The sequence below is a fragment of the Micropterus salmoides genome, unplaced genomic scaffold (assembly GCF_014851395.1).
Source record: "Micropterus salmoides isolate LMB-PRFRI ecotype aquatic unplaced genomic scaffold, ASM1485139v1 Ms_hic_scaffold_3, whole genome shotgun sequence".
Classification (NCBI taxonomy): Eukaryota; Metazoa; Chordata; class Actinopteri; order Centrarchiformes; family Centrarchidae; genus Micropterus; species Micropterus salmoides.
Window position 1 is genome coordinate 2,502,855 of NW_024042261.1, and position 16,693 is coordinate 2,519,547.

Sequence of the window (16,693 nt, forward strand, 5' to 3'; positions counted from 1 at the left end):
ACAGAGACAGTGTTTCACCCTCTTGGCTTACATTTTCCATGTTATCTGTTAGTGGCCAAGTCACAATAACATTTGATTTTACTGAATAACTAAGTACATATAAATTATTAAATATACCTAAAGAAACATAATTTCTTGACTGGCCACTCTGCTGTCTCAGAAGAGACACCTTTTGTGCTGAGTCGGACACCATAGCTGTCCTACGCTCTTTGAATAGGTAGGGGGCAGTGGTAGACTGGATAGAGTGTTGCAATTCGCAACCCTCTCCACTAGATGCCACTAAATCTTACACACTGAACCTTTAACTACAGAGCGATGCAGACACCAACAAACGTGTAAATGCTCACAACGGCGTGGCGACAGCATAGTACTCGATGCATAAGTATTTATCATCCTTAATTTATTAATAACTTCCAGAAACATTGCATATATGGGCTCTACGCTAAACATTTTGCCAAGTAGCACACAAATTTAAAAATATTGAAACCGATGTTTTGAAAATTTGAAACATTGAAAAGCTTTTCAATTCTATTGCTTCTGTAGATTTTGAACCAGGGATGGATACACGATACACCAGCAGCACCCACAGAACCCACACCAAACCTAATAAAAAAGACTACTGAACAATATTTATAACAAGAATTTAGTAAAACAGATGTAAAATAGAACAAAGAGAGCATGTTGCTCTCAAGAGGAGGCAGCTAGAAGAAGCATATGTTGGCACACTGGTATGCTGGCTGTGGTTAACTCTACTTCTGTCCACTGTAGAGGTACTATCCACAACCTACTTTTAAATTAATGTTTTAGGCTGTGTTCAGACTGCAGACCAAAGTGACCCAAAGCCAATTTTTAGGCTCATATGTGACTCAGATCTGATCTGACAGTGTGAACAGGCCAAGTCACATAGAATCAGATCTTTTCCAGTTCAGATTTGGGCCACTTCCATTGGACCAAAACCGCGTCACATACGTGTACGGACTGTAGAGGTCCCTATTGAATTTGTAAAGATTATTGGGGCCTGAGCACGACCATGCGAGGTCCTTATTGAATTTGTAAAGATTATTGGGGCCCGAGCACGACCGTGCAAGGTCCCTATTGAATTTGTAAAGATTATTAGGGCCCGAGCACGACCGTGCAAGGTCCCTATTGAATTTGTAAAGATTATTAGGGCCCGAGCACGACCGTGCAAGGTCCCTATTGAATTTGTAAAGATTATTAGGGCCCGAGCACGACCGTGCAAGGTCCCTATTGAATTTGTAGAGATTATTAGGGCCCGAGCACGACCGTGCGAGGTCCCTATTGAATTTGTAAAGATTATTAGGGCCCGAGCACGACCGTGCGAGGTCCCTATTGAATTTGTAAAGATTATTAGGGCCCGAGCACGACCGTGCGAGGTCCCTATTGAATTTGTAAAGATTATTAGGGCCCGAGCACGACCGTGCGAGGTCCCTATTGAATTTGTACAGATTATATATATATATATATATTTTTTTTTTCCCCTGCAAAGTAAGCTCCATTTTGGGGACCTGAGCATACTCGAAAACTCGCCAAACTTTGCACACATGTCAGGACTAGTGAAAAATTTTATATTTTATGGGTTTCGCGCATGGCCGTGGCAAAATGACTCGCTAGCGGCACCTAGAAAATTGGAAAAAATGAGCCCCTCGTTCACGTTCAACCTACATGCACGGAATTTTCTGGGGACATGTATCATATCAAGACGCACAAAAAAGCCTCAAGAACCCATACCCTAAAGTCAACAGGAAGTCGGCCATTTTGAATTTTACGGCCATTTTTGGATGATTTACACACTTCGTACTTTAACGAACTCCTCCTAGGGATTTAGTCGGATCGACGTCAAATTTCTGCTGTGCCTTCTAAAAGGCATTGACGATGAAAAGTTGTGCTATTTGCGAGTTTTCGTCAATGGGCGTGTCCGTGGTGTCGATGATTCACTATGAAACAGGAAGTTGTTGTAACTTCAGTGTACATGCTCACATCTGGACCAAACTGTACATGTAGGATGAGAGTCCCGCCCTGAACACATGTACATGCCGACATTCACCCACAGTCATAGCGCCACCTGCTGGCAACAGAAAGTGACTTTTAACGAAGCAGTCCCCGCCGCACGTTTCACCTACGTGCACAAATTTTCTGTGGTACGTGTATCTTGTCCAGACGCACAAAAAAGTCTCTTGGAGCCATAGCCTAAACCCAACAGGAAGTCGGCCATTTTGACTTTTACGTCAAATTTTGGATGATTTACACACTCCGTACTTTAATGAACTCCTCCTAGGGATTTAGTCCGACCGACCTCAAAATTCTGCTGTGCCTTCTAAAGGCATTAAAGATGAAAAGTTGTGCTATTTGCGAGTTTTCGTCAATGGGTGTGTCCGTGGCGCGGCATCAAAGATGAAGTCTTCGCCATGACACAGGAAGTTGTTGTAACTTCAGTGTACATGCTCATAACTTAACCAAACTTTACGTGCTTGATAACTCTCCCACCCCGCTATGGAGGACCGATCCTGACACAGTCAGAAATAAATACAGAAATAAATAAATGCTCAATAAATAAATAAGCATCCAATTAAATACACAAAAAAAAAAAAAGTCATCTTCTCTGCTATTGGTGGACCAGTCAGACAGGAGAGCTCTAGGCCTACTCTGCCTGCAGACATCAACGATCTTGCCCCTCACACTTCAGTGCGCTGAGGTGTTTAACAACTCTGAAGACAATACTACCAGCCATGTCTTCCTTCTCTTTTCACGTAGACGCACCGACAGACAGTGCTTTCAGTTTGCTGCATGCATGGACACAGAACTGCGGTATAGGGAGAAGCACACGGTCAGCTGGCTGCAGCTAAATCTGGAGTGCACTCGTATTCAATTCTGTATGGTAAATTCAGTTTTAACGGAGCAGAGCGAGCTGACAGGCAGAGTTAGACTTTTTCTGTCCATTTCTCTCTTTACAAAGACGCATGTTGCAGTCAGAGTCTTCTCTGAAGAGGGCAATGAAGTCTCAGTAGTACCCGATGCGAGCACCACATACAACACAATTTATCAAATTACACAACGGATATACAGTACGAAAATAAGATTGATTGGATTATACTCACAGGAAGTATAAAACCTCTTACATGCGTCTATTAAAAGTAAAGTAACACAAAAATGTCAGGGAAATTACTTTACTTAGATTTAAGTACTGCAGTTGTACATTTGAAATACCTTCCTACCTTTCTGATAGGAAGCCTTTTTGAGGTGGTATAAAACATTTCTTCTTATATTCTGATTTGAGTTGTGGACAACTATGACCACATGAATAAAAAAAATTAAACATTTCACTGCCCAAGTCAGCTATAACACAAGTCTTGTCCATTAGACTACATGCTGTACAGTATTTGTGGACAGATTTTGTCCCAGGATTTATTATGCATTTCTTCTTCTTCGTTGCATGATTAGGAATAATAAGGTGAGAAATGGGTCTGTTCTGAGTTCATCCTGCACTGCAGCAGCTAATAAAGTCCATTTAATCCCAAAAACGCTTTTCTTTTAGGCAGGCTGGAGCAGAAAACAACTCACCTTTCTCAAGTTGTACAGTAATGTCACATGTGTATGAAGGTGGATCAAACAAGCTAATCTTAAATGTCAAAGTAGAGAGGAGCCTAGTAGGCCTATTTATTTTCATTCATTACACAATATGAATAAGCTATGCAGACAGTTGTAAAGAAAGAACATCTTTTTCTTCTGTTCTCTACTTGTTATAGTTACACAGTATTAGGGGTGTGGGCTGTATTAAAAGTATCCACTGTTCTCCCATGCTCTAACACACAGTAACGATGAAATGTGTGCTGTTCTCACATTCTTCCTCTGTATGTACACATAAACAACAAGGCAGGGAAATATAAAAGGAATTTATTTTATTGTTTGGGTACATTATTGTTCAGTGTACATGCTCACATCTGAAACAAACTTTACGTGCTTGATAACTCTCCCACCCCGCAGACATCTACACGTCAATACCGATTTATATTCATAGCGGCAAGTGCTATGTAGCTCCACATAGGGGACACAGGAAGTGACATATAACTCCTACATGCTGCGTCGGAACCGCGTAGCAAATTCACAGCCGCACCGGCAGAGCTCCAGAATGTGCAACTCAGCCGGCTCACACCCGGACGCGCTACAAGTGCGAGGGCCCGCCCAACGCTGCTTGCAGCTTTAAGTATACAATTATTACTAGTGATCAGTTAGTTAATAATCGCTCAATTATCTTAAATCAGTCAGTCAGTCTCATATCTAAAGGGTCAATTCTCTTGGCAGGGATGTAGAAATAGGCAACACACACAGTTCTTGATTATATTAGTGAATTTATTCTCTAACTACTGTGATAAAAAGATGGTTATATACAGGGAACATATACAATTGCTGAACAATGAGAAATGGAGTTCGATTGTGAGAAGCATTTGACTCATACAGCATAGGAAAACTAATGAAAGTAAGTTACCGCTATGCGTTTAGGAGTTAAAAAAGGGAAATATCTGATCACAGAAGATGTCTTAGGTCTTACTGCTTGTCGACAGCCTGCTTTGGCCTGTTGCACGGGTCCCACGCTAGCTGCCCGATCCTGGCTTTTTGCTAGGGATTCTCTGGGGTTCTCCGTGTCTGGCAATTCGGCTGTTTTAAGGTTTCCTTCGTTGTAGCTGGCGAGACCACGTGGCTTGGTCTGACCTCGGTGAAGTTGGCTCGACGACAAAGGCTTAAAATGGAACTTGGTCGTTCCTGAATTAGTCCAGTGTAAATTAACGGACTGATAACTTTAACAAACCAAAGAAATAAAGAAAATAAAACTAACTGAAGGCTGATCGATGTCGCAGCACTTCAGGTGTGTAGCTTCGAACCTCAATGGTCGAACGGTTGTACTGTTCTAAGAATTTGGTAACAGGAAACAATTGTCACATTATTGGTCAGGATATTTATACATTTAACGGCATTTCCAACGAGGGTATGTAATACTTATTTCGTCTACTTGGGGGAGCTCAGGTTACATGAGGAAAGCTTAGATTAATCCAAGATCATCTCTCCTTAGGAACTGGGGAATATTGTTGCTTCATCCTTAAATTCAAGCTGGCGGTTAAGAGTATAGTAAAACATTCCTTTGTCATTTCTAAAGGAATTTTGTAGGAAAGTATTATGAAAAAGTATTACATTAGATGAAGGAGTGTTTTGCTGAAAATAAAAACACTGCAAAAGTAACTTTCTTTTCAGCACTAATATCAACAACATGTTAACATAACTACTCAAATAGAGGCAAACGTAATCAGGTAACTAAAGATTTTATTAACTTAATTAAATGCTTTGAGTCTTTGGAGACTGCAGTCCTTTTTACATTGAAAGTTCGGCTGTCCTGATTATGTCACACTTAGGTGAGACAAGGAGTATCCCTTTGATGGGATAATAAACAAAGAGCAATGTCAGTTGCCACGGAAACATGTGTGGGGGGCCAGCTTTGATAGGCTGTTCAGGGAAATGCCAATGGCTGGCTTGTGTTCCTTTGTCAGTTTAACAGTCAGGCCCCGCATTATCAGCTTCAGAATCAAAAAGGTGCCAGTTTTATGGTCGGGCTAGCACTTAGAGAAAGCAACTTTGACCCCTCCCCTTCTTCTCTGGGGAGGAGAAAGGAATTTAGAGTAGCTCCAAATTTATTCAATATAAAATGCACAAATCCACACCGTTGTTCACTACAGTACACACACACGTTTATTGAATTCATATAGTCCATTAAACACACACATACACTTTTACTGTTTTTTAATTTTCAATTGAATTTTATTTATTTATTTTATTTAAACACTGGCTTAACTATTAATTGAATTGTTCTTTTGTATTTTGCTTGAAGCTTTGGCAATACTATTAACATTCATGCCAATACAGCAAATTCAGTTTTATTTATATAGCGCCAAATCACAACAACAGTTATCTCACAGTGCTTTTCATAAAAGAGCAGGTCTAGACCGTACTCTGTGATGATAGTTACAGAAGCCCAACAATTCCCACCAAGAGCAAGCACTGGGCGACAGAGGCAAGGAAAAACTTCCTTTAAGAGGCAGAAACCTCGAGCAGAACCATGGCTCAGGGTGGGCGGCCATCTGCCTCGACCGGTTGGGTGAGAGAGAGAGAGACACACAGAGAGGAAAAGATGAGTCACCTGGGCTAGCCCTAGCAATAAGCTTTATCAATTGAGAGAGCAGGAGAGAAATGGGGGTTTTTAGAGCTGTTAAACAGTAAAGAACTCCATTTGGAATAATTCTTCATTTAGCCTAGATCTTCCAATTATTGTGGGCGGGGAAGAAAGAGAGAGCACTCTGGACAGCTCCCTAGCTGCTCCCAGCAGTAGGATCAGTTGGTGGTTTGCGGGTCCGGTCCGGTTTTACAGCTGACAGTTGATTTATTGTACAATTCAGTTTTGTCATTTTGATGTCTTCAAATGACTCTGTACTGGAACTATTCCATCATTGGATTTAACCTTCAAAACACAGATAGTTGCTTCCATATGATGTGAATACAGTCCATAAAAGCTATGTAAATATGAACTCTTACACTGTACCTTGTCTTCCACCCATTCAGGTGACCGTCCAGGTATTAAACCAGCTGATCCAAAAGATCAGGGAAGATCTTCCCAACCTGGAGGCGAGTGAGGAAACGGAGCAAATCAACAAACACTTCCAAAACACACTGGAGCACCTTCGCCTGCAGAGAGAATCCCCTGAGTCTGAGGGCCCTGCCTATGAGGGCCTGGTACTTTAAAACAATTGCTGATTAGAGCGATGTTTCACAATATTATGCATATATACCTGCACACACACACAAGAACACACAAAATCCCATCCTGTAGGCAAAGAGTAAAAATAAATGTCAAGAGTAGGAAAAACTTGCTCCTTCATTGTATTATTTTTTTCTGCATCGATTCCTCTCTGCTGTCCCTCACTAGCAGAACTGCTTCCTGACACAGGTTGGAGATGTTACATTTTAAGAAGTGTGTGTTGACAACACTGCACACAGCTTCAATGTGCATTTGTGGTCTTCATTTTTGAATTCCTACTTGACCAATTTGTCTAAACTTTATTATTTTGGTAGACTGACTAGCTGTTGTGGGTGTATCTACTGAGTCATCAGCCCCTCAGTTGTTGACATCTTTCCATATTGATAAGTGGATGTATCAGCTGTGTATAAAGGCTACTGAATCAAGCAGTGGTTTTACAGCTGCATTGCATATGAGCCATTTTCCAACCATGAATAATGAATAACTGCTGTTCTTCGGGATGGCTTTATTGTCAGAACCAGACAAATTGAAGCACTACTAAACTTTATCCCCACATGAAAAACACAAACCATGTTGTTCCCTGATTAATGTTTTAGTCAGAATGTGACTGTGGGAACTCAAGTCAATTCAGTTAATTACTGTGCAGCATTTTCCTTGATCCTATCTGTGCTGCAAAGAAATGACAAATCTATTAGTGTGAAGGTGGAAAAATTGGCATTTTTTTCAAAAGATCCTGTCTTCTCATACTTCAGCAACACTTTTTTAAATATTTGTCCCTCCGGGTCTCTGTAGACTCCATATTTCATGTATTTGTTCATTTCTGGACTTCTCGCTAATAGATTAATACATTCAGAACTGCAGCATGTTTGTGCATGCTTTAGTGTGCTTGTAGCGTAAGGCCAGTTTACTCAAACTACAATGTCTGACTTTGTCAAACTTCTGTTGATCAATAAACTTCTGGGTCCTTGGTGACACTAGTATCCTTTTGGATCAGTCTTTTGTGGAGGGAGTGCAGCAGTTCCTCAGGATTGTATGCTAGTTGACAAGTAGCCATACTAAATACATAATTATTTTGGAATTGCTTGTTTCTGCATCTGGCAGTGTCTGCTGATTTCTTTCTTAGCTATTGATTTGTTGGATGCAGTAATTTCTCTCCCCTTTTGATTCTGTGTAAAACCCACTTGTAAATCAGATAAAGATAAAAAGGTGATTAAATAGTAATTAACATTGTCATTTGATGAAATAAAATTGAAATTAACAATACATATTTACATTTTAATTTTACACACAGTATATGAACATAATAAAGTTGTATCATTAATATATTGAGTGACTGTCATATATTATGGTCTTGTTATTATCTCATGCCATGTCTTCATGTGTTTGTTAAATTAAAGCAACATGAAAGGTTGAATGATACACATAAGATTCCAGTGATTTTGACCAGTGGGTTTTGCAAATTAGACCAGACTTTATAAATAAAAGAAACTGCATCCCTTTTGGAAGGCCCAAAGAAAAACGTAGATTCCATGGGTAACTCAAGCAAACCTTAAGTAATTTGAAAAAATGACATTGTGGTAAATTCAATTTATTTCACAGTAATAGGCCTTCATGTTGCCTATGCCATTCCTTTTTAAAATACCGAAACAGTCATTCAAGGTGGACGGGGAGAAGAGGTGACTGAGACAAACAGTTGAAAGCAGAGAGCCTGCCAGCCAAAGTTTTTCCTTATAGTGGACCAAAGACTATCTTACAATAGCATCGGTCTTAACATATTGTAATAACAGAGGCACTGAAGAAAAGAAAAGGGCAGCCAGAGATGATGATACAAATTATGTTCCATTTGTGCTTAAATTTGACTTTCAGCATGCTAATTAAATTAAAATGAGCCCATAAGCATGCTCCTATCAAAGTAAACAAGGGTCCTCCGGTACTGCAGCTACATACTACTCCCCAGCCCAGCCAGGGATTTTTATTTAATAATTAAAACATATTTGCGTCCAGTTGTCTTGATCTGGACTAATGGATTTATCTGTCTCCCACTTTAACAATGGGAGAGAGACTGAACCATCTGTTTTTAACAGTAACATGTTTATCTGTAATAGCTTTTGAGCCAAGAGTTTTAGAAAGTCTGTTATCATTGGAGGAAATCTATACTTAAATCTCGCCCAAATTATGGATTTAAACTGTTGATATGTATTAATAAATAATAAATAAATTTATGCGTGAGCCAATGATAAGAGACTAGGAGGGGTTACCATAGGCCAATGATGGGAGTCTGTGAAAATAAAACGAGAACATTGTCTTCAAGAAATTGCCAAGAGGGCACTTGGATCCTTGAGCAGTATCTACCTACCAAAGAGGGGACCTCCATGCGGTTAATTTTTTTCAGCTAATGAGTGTTTGTATCTCTTAAAGACTGTGTTTCTTTCAAAAATGGAGATTTTGACATCAGTGTAATATTTAAACATTTCTCTGTGATACAAAAATATTCAGGGCCACTTTATTGAGAATTTACAGTTTTACCTGTTATTCAGAAATAACTTGGATGCATGCACAAATATCAAAGATTGCAGTATTAGCAGCAAAAGATACTTTATCCAGGGATCAATTATATAAAATGTCTTATTACACTAGTGCACTCATTTAAACTTTCTCTTAGGGGAATTCAGGTTTGTCTGTGGTGGTTGGTCATTTTTATGACCTTTGTGGAATGGTGACGTATGCCTTTTTAAAGGGCCTTCATCTTTATCTTATTTTGTATTTGCTCTTCATAATTATAAATTAGGACTAAAATGCTCAGCAGCATGATCCTATTTTTTTTTTTTTTTTTTTGTAAGTAATCACTAAAACAGGTTTATCAACTTTTACTAAACCTTTGGAATAATTCTGCCCCAAAATATTGTGAAATGAAATTGACCAGTTATAGACAAGATTTCTATCAATTTTGCAATGTACTTGTTTCTTCAATCAAAATTTTATGGGATTGCATTTTATTTATTGACTGCATTACAGAAACGTCCATTCGTTGGCTGGCATGTAATGACACGGAATTCCCTCTTAGTTCCTTCTTAGCTAGCATGGAGCGACACTCCAGCATGGATGAATAAAAGAATGGGGTATTTCTATTAAGAGAATATTGTAATCTAAACTAAATATTTAATTTTTAGTTACACTTACAAAATAACTATTACAGAGGTCATGAAATCCAGAACCCTTCTCTTGGGGATGAAGTATTCAAATGCTAGTTAACTACTTTGTTGACATAACAGGACAGTAGTTTTCTGTTGATGAAAATAAAACAGAAGGTTATAATAAATCTCCTATAGGTAAAAGAATAAAAATCAGCTTCTTTATTTTGGCTCAACCGTGATCTGTGCTAATAACATTTATTGCACGTTCCAAAGCTCAACAGGAACCAGCAGCTTCAACAACAAAAGTCTGTAACAATATCTATCATATGGCTTTTTATTTTTTATGTAATGCCCAGATTTACCACGGGGTTCTTGACTAGCCAGAACAGGATGTTTAGCAGTCTTACACTGTTTCATTGCATGTCTTGCAATCAACCATAGTGGCTAGTTTGCCCTTGACAATAAGGTTTTAGTAAAAAGTCTCATTACTGCTGCGACCTCTTTTTTGAGACCATGCTGTTTCTATTTTTTTTCTAGTGCCCCCTTCCATAGCATTTTTCAGAGACACTACAAAAGATGAAAACGGATTGCCATTGATAACCCAAACTCTAGGGTTAACTTGTAATTTTCATTACATTTGTTATGTAGTAAATCTACAACTTCAACGCAATTTAGTGATCACTACCATGATCAAATGCCAATGCTCTCTCTCTCTCTCTCTCTTCCCCATATTTAAAATGTGTAAAACTAATACCGCAAAACTCATCAGGATCAATCTTCTATGCGTAAGTTAACATGTTGCAAATTTTACCCTTGCTACATGACACGCAACGTTAGTCCTAATTTTCTGAGCTGCTTTCTGAGCTGCTTTTGTCAAGCTTTGTGAGACGTGAAAACATTTATTTCACCCCCACAATGTTTCTACATCACTAAAAAGAGCATATGAAAATCTAGTTTTGGGGAGAAGTCTGTTTTTGCTTGTGATAAGCTATCCCAAATCACACCATCAAAACTTCTAGTTTCACATTTAAAAAATCCTTCCCCCGCCTTCATACTATTTACCTGTTTTGTGAAGCACATGCAGGAAGGATTGAATTACAATCAGCAGTGGTTTTACATGTCAACATTAGGTTATTGCAGCAAATGGACAGCAGAACAACAAAGAAGCCCCCTGCTGTGAAGAAGCATTTTGAGTAACAGAATTACATATCATGACAAATACATTAGTATGTACCACCGGTTGTTGTGACACTAAAAACTGAGTTGATGGCTCACTATGACTCTGAACTGATAGTAAAACACATACTTTTGTATTTGTATTGTGTATTTACCATGGGGTTCATGCCCTTCCCTTCTCATGTTCACCTGTTTGTCCCTCTCGTCTGTGTTCTTGTTACACGGTGCAAAAGAAAAAAATCTTATCCATTTTAACCAAAAGAATACATATGTATAAATATTTACAACTTTACTACAAGTGTTATGTCAGTTACAGGATATTATAAATCTAAAACTTCAAAGCAATGTTAATTACATTTTCATTAGCTTCAGAGTATTCTACAGCAACTGGCTAGGAGGTGTATTAAGTCATCTGGAAATCATGAAAGTGATGGCAATTTTTAGTGAAGTTATATGTAATGGGCACTTATCTGACCAAATAGCAGTCTAAAGTGAAAAGGGCAAATGCTTGAGTGACAAAAACAATGCAAAGCAGGAGAGCAAGAGTCAGAGAGACCAAACTGACATTGGTTTATATGGGGACAAGCAGCTGTACTGTCCCACAAAATACTAATGAAGACACTAATTTTAAATTTAAAGTTTGTTCTGTAGAGATGTGCCTTCCAGAGCGGTTTTAATATATTGGGGTGGAAAATAAAAACATGTATTAAGAATATATTTAACATAATAATTTAATAGAAATACGGTAGCTTTGCTTAGCCTACATGCAATGAATCAATGGCCTGACTCTCTCCATCCCTGCAGAATGTACAGGCTAGTATACCACCATATAGTTGATCATGTGTTATACGCTAATTCCAACGTTTCTTTTCTTGATTCCCATGTGGAGAGACAAAACTTATTAAATGACGTGTACATTTTGACTGATTTTCCACAAATGTAGCAGTAGGTTATATTACTTACTAAAGAGGATGTCTTTAAAGACTGGATGTACTGATCGGCACCAGTTTCAGCACTATCCTTAACAGACGTGTCTTCAGTATTTCCATTAAGAGCTTTAGTCCGAACTCCTGATACTTGTACTTGCTTCATTTCCCTAAAAGTGTTGTGTTGACTGCAGTCTTAGTGTTGGACATTTTAATATTAAGTTCTTCTAAGGGTTGCAAATATTTTGAACGTCCTGCTGTGCTTTTCCATGAACTAGTCTGATTGACTGTAAGAATCAGGTGCATATTTCTCCTCTGATAAATTCTATTCACTTGAATTTGGTTCTTAAAAAAAGCTTGAAAAGGTCTTAGTCAATACATAACTTTGAGAATAATTCCGCAATGACACTTACGAGCCTACCTAACTATTAACATGTTTAAGCTTAAATATAGATTTTTGCTGTTGAAAGTAAATAACAAAACTCATTGTATCACGCATAATCTATACTGATAATCATTTAGATGCTTAATTTGGTTGTTTGTTTTGAAGCATGTGCAATTCATCGGTTGGGTTGATTTTTCACTTCACTTTAATTGAGGTGCAAATTGATGTTTGTGTGTCTCTTTGTTATTTATCAAGAAAATTAGTACTAAAACTTTGCAAAGAGGTACAAACATAAGTTTCTAAAATGGGAGACTGTATAGTTTTTACATGGAAGCCAATTTGACTTTTTATATGGATGTATGCATTTAAAGTAATTCAGATTGTTTGTGAAGAAAATGTGTTGCTGCAAACTTGTTGGATTGCAACCTGCAAGACTTAAGATAGTTGAATAGACTGCTGAAAGTGTTGAATATTTGTCTAGATACCGTTTGGTCCACACTGTCTTTGGTGTGCATTTTGGTGCCATCCATGTTGAGTTCAATGTTCATGTGCACTAGAGTAGCTCTAAGTTCTTCTTTCTGTAATGCAGTCAATAAATAAAATGCAATCCTATAAAATTTAGATTGAAGAAACAAGTACATTGCAAAATTGATAGAAATCTTGTCTATAACTGGTCGATTTCATTTCACAATATTTGGGGACAGAATTATTCCAAAGGTTTAGTAAAAGTTGATAAACCTGTTTTAGTGATTACTTACAAAAAAAAAAATTAAATAGGAAAATGCTGCTGAGCATTTTAGTCCTAATTTATAATTATGAAGAGCAAATACAAAATAAGATAAAGATGAAGGCCCTTTAAAAAGGCATACGTCACCATTCCACAAAGGTCATAAAAATGACCAACCACCACAGACAAACCTGAATTCCCCTAAGAGAAAGTTTAAATGAGTGCACTAGTGTAATAAGACATTTTATATAATTGATCCCTGGATAAAGTATCTTTTGCTGCTAATACTGCAATCTTTGATATTTGTGCATGCATCCAAGTTATTTCTGAATAACAGGTAAAACTGTAAATTCTCAATAAAGTGGCCCTGAATATTTTTGTATCACAGAGAAATGTTTAAATATTACTAACACTGATGTCAAAATCTCCATTTTTGAAAGAAACACAAAGTCTTTAAGAGATACAAACACTCATTAGCTGAAAAAAATTAACCGCATGGAGGTCCCCTCTTTGGTAGGTAGATACTGCTCAAGGATCCAAGTGCCCTCTTGGCAATTTCTTGAAGACAATGTTCTCGTTTTATTTTCACAGACTCCCATCATTGGCCTATGGTAACCCCTCCTAGTCTCTTATCATTGGCTCACGGGAACTCTGCCCACCCTCTTATTTTGTATGTGACAGCATGTGGGAAATAACTGGTGAGGGGTTGGGGACTATTGCTTCTGGTACAACCAGATTATTATATATAGTCTGTAGTTCCAAACTCTTGTCTCTGGCTGATAAAAACAGGTTCCTGTTTCGAAAACGAACTCTGTCTGATAAACCCAGACCGTTTTTAACAACCGGAGTCTGGGGTTATAGATAACTCTATTCCATAACTGGTCTACAAGATTACCTGAAGATGCTAATGACAAACAGAGGGAGGGAGGGAGGGAAGGAGGTCCGGGGGGTGGAGCACATTCCTCAATTCACCCCACAGCCTATGCTACACCAGAAAGAGTGAGAGGACAGAGAAGAGGAGACACAGACTCACACGTTTAAGACTAGGCTACAGCTTTTGAGTGATAATGATGGCAAGTTTGTAAGACAAAGCTTTAGCAAAGATTTTACAAAGTTTTTGGAACTCACTCTTATTTTGCTGCATGCCGTTGAAGGTAATTTAAAATGCTGTTTAATTTTAACTCACTGTTATACAATTTTACTGTAATTATTTCAATTTATTCTTTAGTTCTTTAATGATGGTAAGTTTGTCACACAAAGCTTTAGCAAAGATTTTACAAAGTTTAATTTTGGAACTCACTCTTATTTTGCTGCATGCTGTTGAAGGTAATTTATAATGCTGTTTAATTTTAACTCACTGTTATACTATTTTAATGTAATTATTTCAATTTATTCTTTAGTTCTTTAATGATGGTAAGTTTGTCACACAAAGCTTTAGCAAAGATTTTACAAAGTTTAATTTTGGAACTCACTCTTATTTTGCTGCATGCTGTTGAAGGTAATTTACTGTATAATGCTGTTTTATTTTTACTCACCGTTATACCATTTTACTGCTTTACTGTAATTATTTCAATTTATTCTTCACTTGTTTAATAATAAAGACTGACTTGATTCCAAATCAATGAAGAAACCTCCTTCTGATCCTTTGCTGGCCCCGGAGATTCCTCCTTTACTTATAACTCACTGCTATACTTTTTTAATGATAAATTTATTGTCATAAACACCTCCTAGTTAATTCATTCAAGTTGTATTACTTAATAAAGTCTTTAAATCAATGAAAAACACACAATGGAAGGATGTACGCAACCCTCTTATCAGTTACACACAGACATATTTCCGGTTGGGGCGGGACCAGATGCACCCCTCTTATCAGTTACATACAGACATATTTCCGGTTGGGGCAGGACGGTATACACCCCTCTTATCAGTTACATACAGACATCTGGTGTGGGGGCGGGACCGGAAATAGCTGTCAAAAATGAGTTTGATGGAATGTCATGTATATTTCTCTCTTATGGTCCTGAATTTGTTAGTTATAATGTTCATGGGCTAATGTATCTTTCTGGCGATGTACATCTGGACTTAATATCTGGATTTCAATTCGAAGATTACTTGGGTAAGATGAAAAAGATGGTAAGAACTCCGCACCATCCATTGGCTCAAGTTATTCGGCGAATCTCTGAAATGGATAATTTAACAGAGAATGAGGCTTTACAAGAGAAGAGAGAGTTGCACAAGGAGCATAGCCGTGGACCAGTTCCATCCTCTGTTGTGGACATGCTGGTTGTTCAGTTTCAAGAGATTGTCATTGCTGGTACCAAATTTAATTTATCAAATGAGGGAGACAGATGTCTAAAGATTGATGACCGCATTGCTTTGATCGAAAACATCCTGCAGTCACAACACAAGATTTACATTGTCATCAGAGAATATGAGTTGATGGAACCTTTTTTTCAGTATCCTCTGAACTCATGCAAGTTGGGTATCTACCAGGTCGGTAAAATCTCATCACAGCTTAAAGTTGTTGAGCTACATGGACATGTTCAGAAATATGTGAGGTTACCAAATCATGACACCTTTGTTGCAGTGCCACTACTGTCAATGATGCCATTTAGAACATTGTCTTCAGAGGGAACATTAATCTTAATGTTCTACACAATATAGAATGTGTCATATATAATATTCACTATATATACTGTATATAAATGTATTTTTGATTAATCACTGTTTACACATACACATATGACTAAAACAAAAATTCAATGATGATCTCTATTGAAAAGGTTTTAGTCTAGGACTAGGTTTCAACCTTGTCTGTGAAATTGGCCCTTAGAGTATGACTTTAATCATAGTCCAACTGGCCCTGGTAAGTGATTTCTTAATATTCTTACAAAAAACTTTGTAATAGTGGAAAGTTAAACTCTTTCAGTATGTTTATAGTAAGTTTAAAATTAGAATGTAGTATGAAAAATAGTATGTTTATTGAACATGAGCAGTGCCGCTTTAAGATTTAGTCTTCTAAATCTTATGTAAATATGTCAATGTCAGGCTAAAATAGCACAAGACTCCTAAGGGTTAATTCTAATCCAATACAGTTTCTGCCAAATTCAGCTAATTGCATCTCATGGTTCATAGTTAACTTATTATAATGGATTTTGGTATACATGACCATTGGCTAAGATACAGTATAATATTCTTTTAATGTAGCAGAGGCTGACGATTACCACAAAGTACTCAATTATATTCAAATTTATTGTATTGCAGAGTGATCCTAAGGAGACTGAATAATGTGCATTGCATCTGTGTTTTACAGTCTGTTATGAAGAGGGAAGAAAGAAGGCAAAGGAGGCAGAAACTCTGTCTGACTGTAAGTCATGTAAAAGGCCACTAAGGCATAAAACGTATGTCAATTTGCTCATTATTAGAGAATAATTTGCCTTTCCCCTTTCAAGTTATCTTTAAAGACCAGTTTCTTATTAAATATTATTTCCATTTAATTTTGATTGATTGTGTGTTTATTCATTC

General features: G+C 37.7%; 1 protein-coding gene across 1 annotated transcript in view; it reads left to right on the plus strand.

Moving 5' to 3' along the window:
* The window catches only part of vps35 (VPS35 retromer complex component), a 49,925-nt gene extending 41,777 nt beyond the window's left edge, over window positions 1-8,148 (plus strand). Inside the window, exon 15 of the mRNA XM_038692441.1 lies at window positions 6,625-8,148. Coding sequence (XP_038548369.1) covers window positions 6,625-6,804 — 180 coding nt within the window. The 3' untranslated portion in view covers window positions 6,805-8,148. The remainder of the gene's footprint in view (window positions 1-6,624) is intronic.
* The last annotated feature ends 8,545 nt before the right edge of the window (window positions 8,149-16,693 follow it).